Below are 13737 nucleotides of genomic sequence, written 5' to 3'. Positions count from 1 at the left end.
CAAAATGTTCTTTGAAAGGAGGAGGATTAGGACACAGAGAGGGAACAACAATTTCCCGATTGATATTTCTATTAGAAACAACCTTAGGAAGGAAACCTAACAGTACAAAGAACAGCCTTATCGGCATGAAAAATAAGATGAGGGGAATCACACTGCAGAGCTGAGAGTTCCGAGACTCTTCGAGAAGAAGAGATAGCAACAAGAAACAAAACCTTCCAAGATAACAATTTAATATCTATGGAATGCAACGGGCTCAAACCAAGCCAGCTGTAAACCTTTAAGAACAAGGTTAAGGCTCCAAGGAGGAGCAACAGACTTAAAGACAGGCCTGATTTTGACCAAGGCCTGACAAAAAGATTGCACATCTGCCAAACGTTTATGAAGTAAAACAGATAAAACAGAAATCTGACCCTTCAGGGTACTGACTGATAATCCCTTCTTCAGGCCTTCCTGAAGAAAAGATAAAATTCTAGGAATTCTAATTCTACTCCAAGAGTAGCCGTTGGATTCACCCCAATAAAGATATTTACTTCAGAAGCTGGTGGCTCATCCGGTGATGTTGATGAAGTGTTTTCTACATTTTATACTGAGGTTAAACAGATTGAGAAACGAGACGCTGTCCTAACCTCAAAGCAGCAAATAGAAAGGCTAATCCGGCCTGGGTCATACTATTTCAACCTTAATCCATATGAGCAGGCTCAGAAACCCAGAGCCCAAACTCTGCGCAGAGTCAAATAACCTCACGGATTCAATCACGAAAAGCAGAGTTCCAAGAGCAACTATTGGCTGGATTGGTGAACGTGGTCAAGGTAACACACGTGACAGGGAAACCCCACAGACCGGCAACGCTGTATCCCGCAACAGAAGTGGAACACACGGAGACAGAGGTGTGCAAACTGAGACCACCGAACAAGGCGGGTAAGAGACAGAGTTACATCTGAGGATCAAAGTAAGTGTTTTAACACTAAAAGACTGAGATAGTCGCATAAACGAAAGGTACCATACGACCTCTTGTTGTAAAGCTTATTTTTCCCTTACACCCACACAGTGGGAGTTCTGACCGCAAGACATAATGTCAGTTCTGTCGTAAGGGATTTATTAACTAATCCAAAGACTGATTTTTCAAGCTTCAGCGCACAGTGGTAATATATATATCACGGACTACCATATTGCAACAAGTTTAAACATATTGCAATATTTTTTTGCAACTCGTTTATATGGCTATCCATTTATACCACACAGTAATAGTTTTTAGCTATTTTAGGACATTAATAGTTTGTAGCTATTTTAGGACAATATTAACCTAGCATTTTGTGACCGGTCACTGGTACTGCTTAGGTTACCACTAGGGTAGCGCTGTGGGACTCTTGCTAACTTATAACAATAAAGATATGTATGCCATATCTTATGGTAAATCTTTCTAGTAACAGGCTTGCAAGCCTGAATCATAGTCTCAATGACCGACTCAGAAAAACCACGCTTAGACAGAATTAAGCGTTCAATGTCCAAGCAGTCAGCTTCAGAGAAACGAGATTTGGATGAAGGAAGGGACCCTAAATCAGGAGGTCCTTCCTCAGAGGTAGTCTCAAAGGTGGGAGAGATGACATCTCCACTAGGTCTACAAACCAGATCCTGGGGCTATTAGACTCACCAATGCCCTCTCCTGTTTGATACGAGCAATGAAAACCCAAGGAACCGCCAGAGCATCTATCAGAACGGCCTGCGGATCTCTTGACCTTAAACCGTACCTTGGAAGCTTGGCGTTCTGACGGTACACCATTAGATCTAACTCTGGCATCCCTCATTTGAGAACTAAGCTGGAAAACACCTCCAGATGAAGTTCCCACTCCCAGGGATGAAAAGTCTGTCTGCTCAGAAAATCTGCTTCCCAGTTGTCTACTCCTGGAATGTGGATGGCAGATAGACAGCAATTGTGGTTCTCAGCCCACTGAAGAATCTGAGTAACCTCCTTCATTGCTAAGGAACTCAAGAGTTCCTCCCTGGTGATTGATGTGAGCCTCAGAGGTTATGTTGTCTGACTGGAACCTGATAAACTGGGCTGAGGCCAAGCCAATAGAGCATTGTAAATCGCTCTAAACTCCAAGATGTTGATGGGAAGTGCAGACTCCTCCCGAATCTAAAGGCCCTGAGCTTTTAACAAGTTCAAGATTGCTCCCCAGCCCAGCAGGCTGGCCTCCGTGGTCACGATCACCCAGGAAGGTCGCCAAAAGCATGTGCCCTGAGACAGATGTTCCTGAGAAATCCACCACGGGAGAGAGTCCCTTGATGAATGATCTAACTCTATTCTCTGAGCTAGCTCCGCATGGTCGCCATTCCATTGTCTGAGCATGCACAACTGTAGAGCTCTCAAATGGAATTGAGCAAAAGGAATGATGTCCATGGAAGCCACCATCAGACTGATTACCTCCATACATTGAGCCACTGAATGATGACCAGTAGCCTGAAGAGAGAGGCAAGAGGAAATTATTTTGTTTTTCCTGACCTCTGTCAGAAAAATCTTCATCAATAGAGAATCTATTATGGTCCCTAAGAACACTACTCTTGTAGCAGGGGAAAGGGAGCTTTTTTTCCAGATTCACATTCCATCCGTGGGAACGAAGAAAAAAGACAACAATAGCTCTATGTGAGATTTTGCTTGTTGAAAAGATGGCACCTGAACCAATATGTCATCCAGGTAGGGTGCCACAGCAATTCCACGAGAATGGATCACTGCCAAAAGAGCCCCCAAAACCTTTGAAAAAATTCTGGGAGCCATGGCTAGACCAAATGGAAGGGCCAGGAACTGGAAAGGTTTGTCCAGAAAGGCAAATCTCAGGAATCTGTGATGGTCCCTGTGAATAGGAACATGAAGATACGCATCCTTTAGGTCTATGGTTGTCATGAACTGACCCTCTTGTACTTAAGGAAGAATGGAGCTTATAGTCTCCATCTTGAAGGATGGAGCTTTAAGAAACTTGTTTAGACACTTCAAGTCTAGAATGGGACAGAAAGTTTCCTCTTTTTTGGGAACCACAAATAGGTTGGAGAAGAACCTGAGACCCTGTTCCTGCACTGGAACTATCACTCCCAGGGAGGAAAGATGTTGTATACATTTCAAGAACGCCTCTCTTTTTATCTGGTCTGCAGATAATCTTGAGAGATGGAATCTGCCTCTGGGAGGAAAAGTCTTGAATTCCAATTTGGAACCATGGGATACTATGTCCACAGTCCAGGGATCTGGGACATCTCATATCCAGGCTTGAGAGAACTGAGAAAGTCTGCCCCCAACTAATCCGATCCCGGATCGGGGGCAAACCCTTCATGCTGATTTGGAATCAGCTGCGGGTTTCTTTGATTGTTTCCCCTTGTTCCAAGACTGATTGGGTTTCCAAGAAGACTTGGATTGTTCCTGCTTGGAAGAAGAAGGGGAAGGCTTTCCTCTGAAGTTACAAAAGGAACGAAAATTACTTTGACATCCTTTAGGCATATTCTTCTTATAGTGAGGTAGAAAAGACCCTTTTTCCACCCGTAATGTCAGAGATAATTTCTGCCAAACGGGGTCCAACCAAGGTTTTGCCCTTGTAAGGAATCGCCAGAAGCTTGACGTTAGAGGAAACATCTGCAGACCAGGATTTCAACCATAATGCCCTGCGGGCTAGGACAGCAAAACTAGAAGTTTTAGCTCCTAGTCTAACAACCTGTAAAATGGCATCTGCAAGAAAGGAATTGGCTAACTTAAGAGCTTTAATCCTATCTTGAATTTCATCCAAGGAAGTCTCTACTTGAAGAGGTTAAGACAAGGCTTCAAAACCAATAAGATGCTGCACTAGTCACGGTGGCAATACACACCGCAGGTTGCCATTGAAGACCTTGATGAACATAAATCTTTTATTAAATAAGCCTCCAGCTTCTTGTCTATCTGATCTGTAAAAGAGCAGCTATCCATTTATCAATGATGCTAAACATTTTTGTTGTATCTTATTCACCCATGCCACTCATACCATTTGACCCCATATCGCCCCCCTTTAGCCTCCTATTTATATACTGTCATACCCTAATAGGCTCCGCCCCTCCCTTTCCCCTCTATAATACGAGCGGCCTTCGTCCGCTGAATCCCCTCCCCCATACGCTATGGTCCAGGAGCGACCGAAACATAAGCCATATCCCCTTAGTACGCTATGATTTATTTTGATTACACAGAGGTCTTTCTCTGACCTTTTGGGGAACCTATGCTATATATAAATTTATAAAAATGAAGTTCTATAGTGATTCGTCCATGCTCTCTCTCATGCTCCAATGGAATAAGATATGTTATTGTAATATTTATTCAATGTGGATGTATTTAATTACCTGCTTTTGGACGAATTATACCTGTTTTTCTCCTGTTTGTTAATCTCGCAACTTCAATAAAAAACTTATTTATAATAAAAAAAAAAAAAAGAGCAGCTATCCTCAATAGGAATAGTGGTTCTCTTAGCCAGAGTATAAATGGCCCCTTCAACTTTGGGTACAGTATACCAATGGTCTTTAATGAAGTCCTCGACAGAAAACATTTTCTTAAAAAAGGGGGACGGAGAAAAAGACACCCCTGGTTTCTCCCATTCCTGTAAGATAATCTCCCTAGCACGGTCCGGCACAGGAAAAACCTCAGAAGTGGAAGGTTCATCAAAGAAACTATTAAGTTTACTAGATTTCATTATACTGTCCTAATCTGAGATTTCACCCTCAGAAAGTCCCGATGTATCTTCCTGATCAGACTTATGAGAAAGGGCAACTTGGGAAGCAGAACTGAAGACAGGCACCTTACTTTCTGAAGTTCTATATTTCCTCTTGCGTTTTCCCTGTAATCTGGGAATGGCAGCTAATGTGGAAGATACTGCTGACGATACCTGTGCAGCAATTTCTGCTTTTAAATAAACTCCACTACGAGTTATAGAGGAACCACAGGGCACTGCATGTGACGCCATTGTGGCTTGGGATGTAGCAGGAGAAAGGTGAGGTATTATTTTAACAGCATCATCCTGAGAGACATTAGGCTCAAAAATGTTACCTTTATTTTGCAAGGTTTTCTTTGACACATGAAGAACAAAATTGCATAGGAGCTGCAATTTGTGCATCTAAACATAATAAGCATGAATTCATGAGAGCAGGCTCTTGCTCCATATCAGACATGTTGTGAAACAGTAAATAAACTTGTACAGATAAGGTTCAAAGATTTTAATATTCAATTAAAATAAGCCAAGGAAAAAATACACTTTAAATTTTATCCCAAATTAGGATCGATCCCCAGCTAAAATTATGTGAGAAAAGTTAAGAAAAAACATTTAACATGAAATAAAACTTATAAAATACCCCACAGGCAACTGCACACCTCAATTACTGAGGTGCCTTACCGCTACAGATTAAGACCGAATCACCCAGAAATGGAGAAAAACAACTTTTTCCTCAGAAACGTTATAAAGTAAAGCCGGTCATGTGACCACAACTGCCGAGCTTAAAATTACTGCTGTGACACAGAGAAGCACCACTTCCTGGTACACCGAGTACCAGGAATATCCATTTTTTTAAACCTGACAGTTTAAAATGTTGCATCGTTTTATTTTAAAGCAAAGGGGAAATGAATAAACTGCTGAAGTAGAAAATTCAGCCTTACTTTTAGTTTAAACTTGTATTGTTTTATCAAGTAAATATGTGTCAGAAAAAAAAAAGTCTAATTTAAAAAAAAAAAACGGTAAAATGTTTAAGAGTTTAAATGTTAGTCTTACACATGCTACAGTGCCTGCTTTGTGCCCCAGTGTAACCCATACAACAGGATTATCTATGTCCCAATAAAAAAAGCAGTGTCTTAATTTGTTAAGTGCATGGTCTCCCCAACTGGAAGAAAAAGCACTTACCAGCTCCGCTGTCCGGCATGTAGACAGTTACAAGGTATGAGAGGACACAGTTCTTCACAGAGACCTTTGAAAAAGAAAGAACAGAGTAGCCAACTCTGGCTTTCTAAACTAGGGCAGCAATTGTTAGGAAAACGCAGTAAGTATCTCAGATATGTGTTGTACTCACAGCGCTTAAAGGACCTATAGCTCCTATCTAAGGTGGGCCCCCACTACCCACAGAGGAAATACTATTAAGAAAGGTTTTAGAGAGGAGCGCCAGTTAAGTCAAGGTCTGGTGTGTGTGTGTGAATAGTGTATTCACACTAGAGCGATAAAAACCCTTTTGGTAGGGGTTTATTTCTTAATGTAGGATGTAGATGCTTATGTGATAGTAAGACAACTAGGGAAAGAATGTGAGATATATAATATAATACAATTTATTACAGACACAATATATATCTTATAGACATGGATCCATAGTACATAAAAGTGTATTTAAGACAGTTTAAAATAATTATAAGTTATAAAATGTAGAATGTATAGGGTAAAAATCAAGGGGATTGGACCCTCCAAAGGCAGAGTGTCCCCAAGGTTGTGTGTAAGAAAGGTGGACTTCGTTAAAATTTACTACCCTCTACTCCCTATGGTGATATGGAGACTGGTTAAACAATTTTCATAAATTAAACAGTTAGAACAGATTGGTGGAATGGTGTCCACAAATTTGGAGAATACAATTTAAACAAAAAGAATACGGCTCAACAAAATATCCTATGTGGACAGAATCTTATACGGATAAATATGGGACTTAACACCAAATCATATGTAAACAAAAACCATGTGTGAAACGATATGCAGTGAAGCGAATAAAAAACGATCAAAAAATGTGATCAAAAATAGACTAGTGTGTACACATCTAGTAAAAAAATGTGGTATCAGAAAAAATGTGGTATCAAAAATCATAAATGTGATGTGATCTCAAAAATGGAAAAAGAAGGTTACATAACAAATCACATACCATAAAAATGTGTAGTTTAAAATGTGAATCGATAGACACTAAATCAACAATAATAACTAAGTTAGGGGCAGTGAACAAATAGTCGAACTTGGATAATAAACAAATGTTGGGGATACATTCAAAAAGTAATACAAAATAGTTATACAAAATAGTGATAACGTTGTAATAATCCTGAAATCTATCTATCCTGAAAAAGAGTCCATATAAAATGTCTCTTGTCCTCCAATGGGTCCTAATAATCCAATCTGAAGACAGTTCAAATGCCTCAGTTCCAAGGCAATAAAAACAATAATAAAAATGACAATAAAAAAGGGGCAATAGAAAAGCTGGGAAGTCCTCAAAACCTAGGAATAAAGAAACATAACATAGTATAATACTGTTAAAAGTATAAATAAATCAAGAAATATAGCTCACCATATAATTGTCAACGCGTTTCAGCCCACAGCTTGGGCCTTTCTCAAGACTAGTATATATTTATACTTTTAACAGTATTATACTATGTTATGTTTCTTTATCCCTAGGTTTTGAGGACTCACATTTATGATTTTTGATACCACATTTTTTCTGATACCACATTTTTTTACTAGATGTGTACACACTAGTCTATTTTTTTATCACATTTTTTGATCGTTTTTTATTTTTATTCGCTTCACTGCATATCGTTTCACACATGGTTTTTGTTTACATATGATTTGGTGTTAAGTCCCATATTTATCCGTATAAGATTCTGTCCACATAGGATATTTTGTTGAGCCGTATTCTTTTTGTTTAAATTGTATTCTCCAAATTTGTGGACACCATTCCACCAATCTGTTCTGTTTAATTTATGAAAATTGTTTAACCAGTCTCCATATCACCATAGGGAGTAGAGGGTAGTACATTTTAACGAAGTCAACCTTTCTTACACACAACCTTGGGGACACTCTGCCTTTGGAGGGTCCAATCCACTTGATTTTTACCCTATACATTCTACATTTTATAACTTATAATTATTTTAAACTGTCTTAAATACACTTTTATGTACTATGGATCCATGTCTATAAGATATATATTGTGTCTGTAATAAATTGTATTATATTATATATCTCACATTCTTTCCCTAGTTGTCTTACTATCACATAAGCATCTACATCCTACATTAAGAAATAAACCCCTACCAAAAGGGTTTTTATCGCTCTAGTGTGAATACACTATTCACACACACACACACCAGACCTTGACTTAACTGGCGCTCCTCTCTAAAACCTTTCTTATAACGCAGTAAGTACCTCTTTACAAGTTCCTAACTGCTTTAAAGCCACCCCTACCCAACTGCAAGGAATGATGTGGAATACGGCTATACCCCAAAACTTGCTTGTAGATTAAATCAAAATTTTTCTTTAGACACCTAAACTTCACCTCCTCCATGCTCCGAAGGCAAAGAGAATGACTGGGGGTTGTGGGTAAGGGAGTGATACTTAGCAGTTTAACTGTGGTGCTCTTTGCCTCCTCCTGCTGGCCAGGAGAGATATTCCCAACAGTAAATACTCAAGTCATGGACTCACCATATCTTAGGAAAGAAAACCCTTTATTCAAACTACTTGGGACCTGAATAGGTATGGGTTTTGGAATAGTTTGGATTTTGGAAAATGTGTATCTTTATAAAGGAAAAATTTGGAGAGGGGTTGGAACCAAGTGTATACAACAATATCTCATGTCATCTAGGCAATATTTACATGTCATCAAACAGCTTATACAAGCAACCTAAAGGTAGATCATGTAATTTTTCAACTATTGTGGCACTTTAAATATGCTGAGAAAGGGCTTCAAATGCAATTAAAAGTTTGATAAATACAAACTATACTGCAATAAATTTGTGGGATGAGTCCAGTCTACAAACAAATGTGGGAGTGGTCCTATTTAGCCAGTGAGCTTCCATCCAATGGTGTAATGATGTACACAATCATGTATTTGTTGATTTCAAAATAAAAATATATAGCTTTAATGTAACATTGTAACTGTTTAAAGGGACGTAAAATCCAAATGTTTTCTTTCATAATTCAGACAGATCATATCATTTTAAACAACTTTGCAATTTACTTCTATTATCAAATGTGCCTCCATCTCTTGGCATCCTTTGTTGAAGAAGCAGCAATGCACTACTGGGAGCTAGCTATATAAAAATATGTAAAAATTACAAAACAGGAGTATTGCAGTAAGTAGTGATAAATTTGTTTTGGACTGGCCATACTATTTTTTATTTATTTTAAAGATAAAAAGGAGCTTTTAAGAGTTTCCCATCTGACAGGTCTCAAAAGGAAACTCCTGAATATGTGTGTAATGTGTGTATATATTAGGATTAATAATAAGGAAAGTCCGGACAGTTCGTCTTATGGCTATGATTACGGCATAAGACGAAACGTGCAAGCCAGTTTGGTGTTATGCGCGCTCGGTGAGGATACAGCTTGTTCATATAGTTTTAATTTGGCAAATAAAGGTTTTGTGCGTTTTACAAAACTAACTGTCCAGACTTTACTCATTATTGTGCCATTCACCAGCAGGACAGATCGTTGGCATATTGCACTATATTGAACTTTGTATCCCTGAAGTTCATTGAAGTTTGATTTTTCGGACCGGCTTTGTTGCCAGATATACTCCCCGACACCTCCTCCCCCATTGGCCACCCACGAAATCTGGATTACGGAACCCGGAATACGTCACCAGTGACGTCACCTCCCTCCTCGTGGTACAGCGAGACAGCGTGCGTCCTTAATGTGGTGATTGTACCCGGCTCAACGGTATACACCATAGCAGCATTGGAGCATTACTTCAAGCTCACCTGAAGTGGTCACATAGCTTGGACGGTGAGGTATGTTTATTTTGTTGCCTCTGTTGAATGATTAACTGAGGACTGGACTTATATGGTAGGCTAAAGGGGAGTTGAGAAAATCGGAGTTTGAGATTCTCAGCATAAGCTATGATCTGTTGGGCATACTTTGTAATATTATTATAAATTATTATTACTAGGACCCAAGTTCACGTGGAGGTCCTATTCTGGCATATCCCCCTTCTCTTGTATTTATATATTAGGATTGCCATTTTTTTTAAAGAAAATAAGGGAGACTATGGAATTGACACATTTCACTTAGTAATAGGAAATAGATCAATTATACAGTAGTTACTAAGAAAAGAAAAAAAAGTTTAACAATTTGGTACAACAAAATTCTCCATACAAATCCTCTTCATTCACATATTATTGCTCAAAGTGACAGTCTAGTCAAAATTATACTTTTATAATTCAGATAGGGCGTGCAATTTTAAACCGCTTTCCAATATACTTTAATCATTAAATGTGCTTTGTTCTCTTGGCATTCTTTGTGGAAAGCTATGCCTAGGTAGGCTCATATGCAAATTTCGAAGATCTTAAAGGTTGCCTCTTATCTCAGTGCATGCTACCAGTTTTTCACAACTAGACAGCGCTAGTTTATGTGTACCAAATAGATAACTGTGTTCATTCCTGTGGAGTTACCTAGCAGTCAGCACTGATTGGCCAAAATGCAAGTCTGTCAAAAGAAATTAAATAAGGAGGCAGTCTGCAGAGGCTTAGATACAAGGTAATCACAGAGGTAAAAGGTTTATTAATATAACCATGTTGGTTATGCAAAACTGTGGTATGGGTAACAAAGGGATTATCTATTTTATTAAACAAACATTCTGGAGTAGGCTGTCAACAACTTTCTGCAAATCTGAATTCTAGTTCTCATTTAAAGCACAGTGGGAGTAAAGACACGAGTTTGGAAAAAAATAAATAAGAGGGAGATAAATGTTCTAAGAGCAGATAAATAAGGGACACACTCACTACAAGAAAGTTGGTAACCATCACACTACCCTACTGCTACAGGACAGTATATGCATCCCTAGATTTGCCGACACAGAAGTGCTAAAAGATGCATGACTTTGCCCATGTGTTTAACCTGTCATGTTAAACACGAGAAGTATGAGAGGAACTTTGTAAAAAAAAAAAAATAACTACATAAAAAAAGAGTTTACATTTTTAATTTTCCCTTTAAAACGTAAGGATTTAGATGACAAAACTGTTCATAAGGTTTTAAAACTGCTAAAAAGTAATATATGACAGGTGGTGCACGACTGCAATAGGCTGGCAAACACTAAGTTGTCACTTGGTATGTGGGGACCTAACAGGTGCCCTGACTGAGGTGAGGTTACTACCTGTGACGTAAAAACGGATGTACCACAATAAAGCAAGTCCTGGTAATGACACAGGGTATACAGGAGTAAGGTCTACTCTCACCGTGTGAAAGGTTACCGGAATCGCTTTTACAGTACCCGCACCGGTTCCCGTCTTCTCCGCCAAAATACTCCAGAATAGTCAGGGCACCGGCAGACGCCATCTTTCTACCGGTGAAGCTCGGGCACTGACAGCATACGTGCACGGCCTCGGATTAAGGGGCGGAGTACTATTTAGCGACTGCCATCTTTATTGAGGGAATTTGGCTTATGCTAAGGTCCCATGTTCTGCTCATGCTATTGAGTGTTGTAAAATGCGCCATATTAACTCCGGGCAATACAGGTTCTAAAATAAAACGATCATTATGAGAAGTTCATGTATTTTACTTTGGCCTAATCGAAGGGATAAAACCACGAGCTTGAGTTTCTGAACTAGTAATTCCCTAACATCATAATGAGTAATAACAACCGCTCCTTCAAACGGAAACAGATAGTCTCCTACAACTAGGCTTACCATAATTTTTAGAGGTGAAACTGGGACCACCTGGTGTGGTGCCCGTGGGGGTGTGGTCAGGGGTGTGATCAAGGGGGCGTGTCTATTACCGGTCCTTTAAAAGTAGTAGCTTTTATGTGTGTAATGTTTTGTGGATACTCTACCCTTCCTCAATCAAACAAGTGAATCACACAGTTTAAATAGACCATAACACCCCCCCCTAGTGAAAAAGGCACCATTATGTTGTCATGGCAACCATACACAACATGAGCAAATAAATCATTCATCTAAATCTCAGATTCTAAATAATGCCAAACATCAAGCATAATTATCAATTTCATAAAATAGTGAAAAGCGTATACATCACACAATTTAATATCTGCAGTGTAATATGTGTTTGATGTGTCTAATTAAGGAACAGAGCCAAATACTTATAAGGCATAAATGCAACATTGAATGAAATAAGTAAAAAAGAAACACATACCTGCTAAATCTGTTTAAGAGGCTACTCTATACCATAATGCAAAAAGATTACAGCCAAAATGCTATTCTGCATGAAGTAAAGCAAGATCCACGCCAATCCTACCTGTATACACTTCCTGTTCATACTCATATGATTCCCCTAAAGGTGTATCACCAGTGATGTCACCAGGGGTCGAACGGGGGTGTTAAATTCTTAGAAAAATAAACCAAGTAGCCCTACAAAATTAAAAAACCCTATGCTGCTCATTCAGCCTGTATTACTAAATGTGAACTTTGAAGGACACAGACTAAGCTAAGCAGGGCTGTATGTAACAAAGTACCAGCATCCAACTATGCTGGAGAGTCATAGTCCAGTCATTTTGAATAATGTATCCGGGTTTCAGGTGGTCTTAAAACCGGATACATGATTTGAAACCCAGAGGTGGCAACCCTACTGGGACAGAATGAACAACTGGGTGGGACACTGGGACAGCGCCTCTAAACAGGGACAATCCCAGTAAAAGTGGGACTTCTGGTAAGCCTACCTACAACTATTAACCCCAAACTCACCGTGAGACGACTTCCCCCGAGGGGACCTACAGTACCCACACGCCGCCTCGGCCTTGGGGCCACTGTACTCAAGTATTGACCGCATGTTTGCAGTGTGTTGCAGAGAGTACTAACTATATACCCCGCCGAACCCCCTAACCGCCCATTAGTGCTCTGCTGCCCCCTGTGGCGAACATGATAATGGCAAGTGCCTAATCTCACTAGTATTACAGGATATTTGTATTTATTGGCTGAGCAAACAAAAACAGTACAAAATAATAGGTAACGCTGAACTACTGAATCTTAAAGACTGGTATACATTTTCTTTTTTTTTTTGTTTGTTTAATAATTGCATCTTACTATGCACAAAGGACACGCTTTGGTCCATGTAGGGTTCTGTTTAGTACAAATCACGATGCCTTTGCCTGCCAAAGAATAAAAGGCAAAGTCTCCAACCGTCCTGCAGTTTGCTGGATCATCAGGGCATGGGAGATCCACTTGCTGCCCTCCTGCAGTCTTCTGGACCTTATACAAGTTCCCTTTACTATGAGTCCTCTTTTTCCTTCATGTAGTTAGCAATTGATCTGTGCATATACTGCTAAAATAACAAGATTAATACTATTTACCTTTATATTGAATTGCCACAGGCATCAATGCTAGGTCCTCACAATGTAGTACAGATTCCTAATTATACCAAGGGGCAGGAAGCCCTAGTGTCATTGTATACTGAGGTTACTCCATGTGTAACAAATCACTTTCAAATGGATAGCAAAGTCAATATTAAAGGGACATCAACCCTTTTTTTTCTCTCATAATTAAGATGGAGATAATGTTAAACAACTTTTCATTTTACTTCTATTATCCATTTTGCTTAGTTCTCTTGGTATCCTTTATTGAAGGAGCAGCAATGCACTACAGGGAGCTAGCTTAACACATTTGCAAGCTAATGACCAGAGGCAGTCACCAATCAGCAGCTAGATCCCAGTTCCAGACCTACATAGGTATTCTTTCCAACAAAAGAATGTCAAGAGAAAGAAGCAAATTAGATAATAAAGTAGATTGGAAATTTATTTAAAATGGTATGATTTATCTGAATCATGAAAGAAAAAATTTGAGTT

The 13737-nt window shown here is 39.2% G+C and overlaps 1 protein-coding gene across 4 annotated transcripts in view; it reads right to left on the bottom strand.

Moving 5' to 3' along the window:
* Nucleotides 1-12774, bottom strand: part of ATE1 (arginyltransferase 1) — a 242350-nt gene extending 229576 nt beyond the window's left edge. For 3 of the 4 annotated variants that reach the window (XM_053692642.1, XM_053692643.1, XM_053692645.1), the window contains exon 1: nucleotides 11180-11365. In XM_053692642.1, the coding sequence (XP_053548617.1) occupies nucleotides 11180-11279 (100 nt within the window). In that variant the 5' untranslated portion in view covers nucleotides 11280-11365. Of the gene's footprint in view, nucleotides 1-11179; nucleotides 11366-12640 lie in introns of those variants that run through there. The other variant, XM_053692644.1, reaches the window with a different exon arrangement.
* Between the last annotated feature and the right edge of the window lie 963 nt (nucleotides 12775-13737).

The sequence above is a fragment of the Bombina bombina genome, chromosome 9 (assembly GCF_027579735.1).
Source record: "Bombina bombina isolate aBomBom1 chromosome 9, aBomBom1.pri, whole genome shotgun sequence".
Lineage (NCBI taxonomy): Eukaryota > Metazoa > Chordata > Amphibia > Anura > Bombinatoridae > Bombina > Bombina bombina.
The sequence above is the reverse complement of the archived record's forward strand: the minus strand, read 5'-3'. Positions and strand labels throughout refer to the sequence as shown.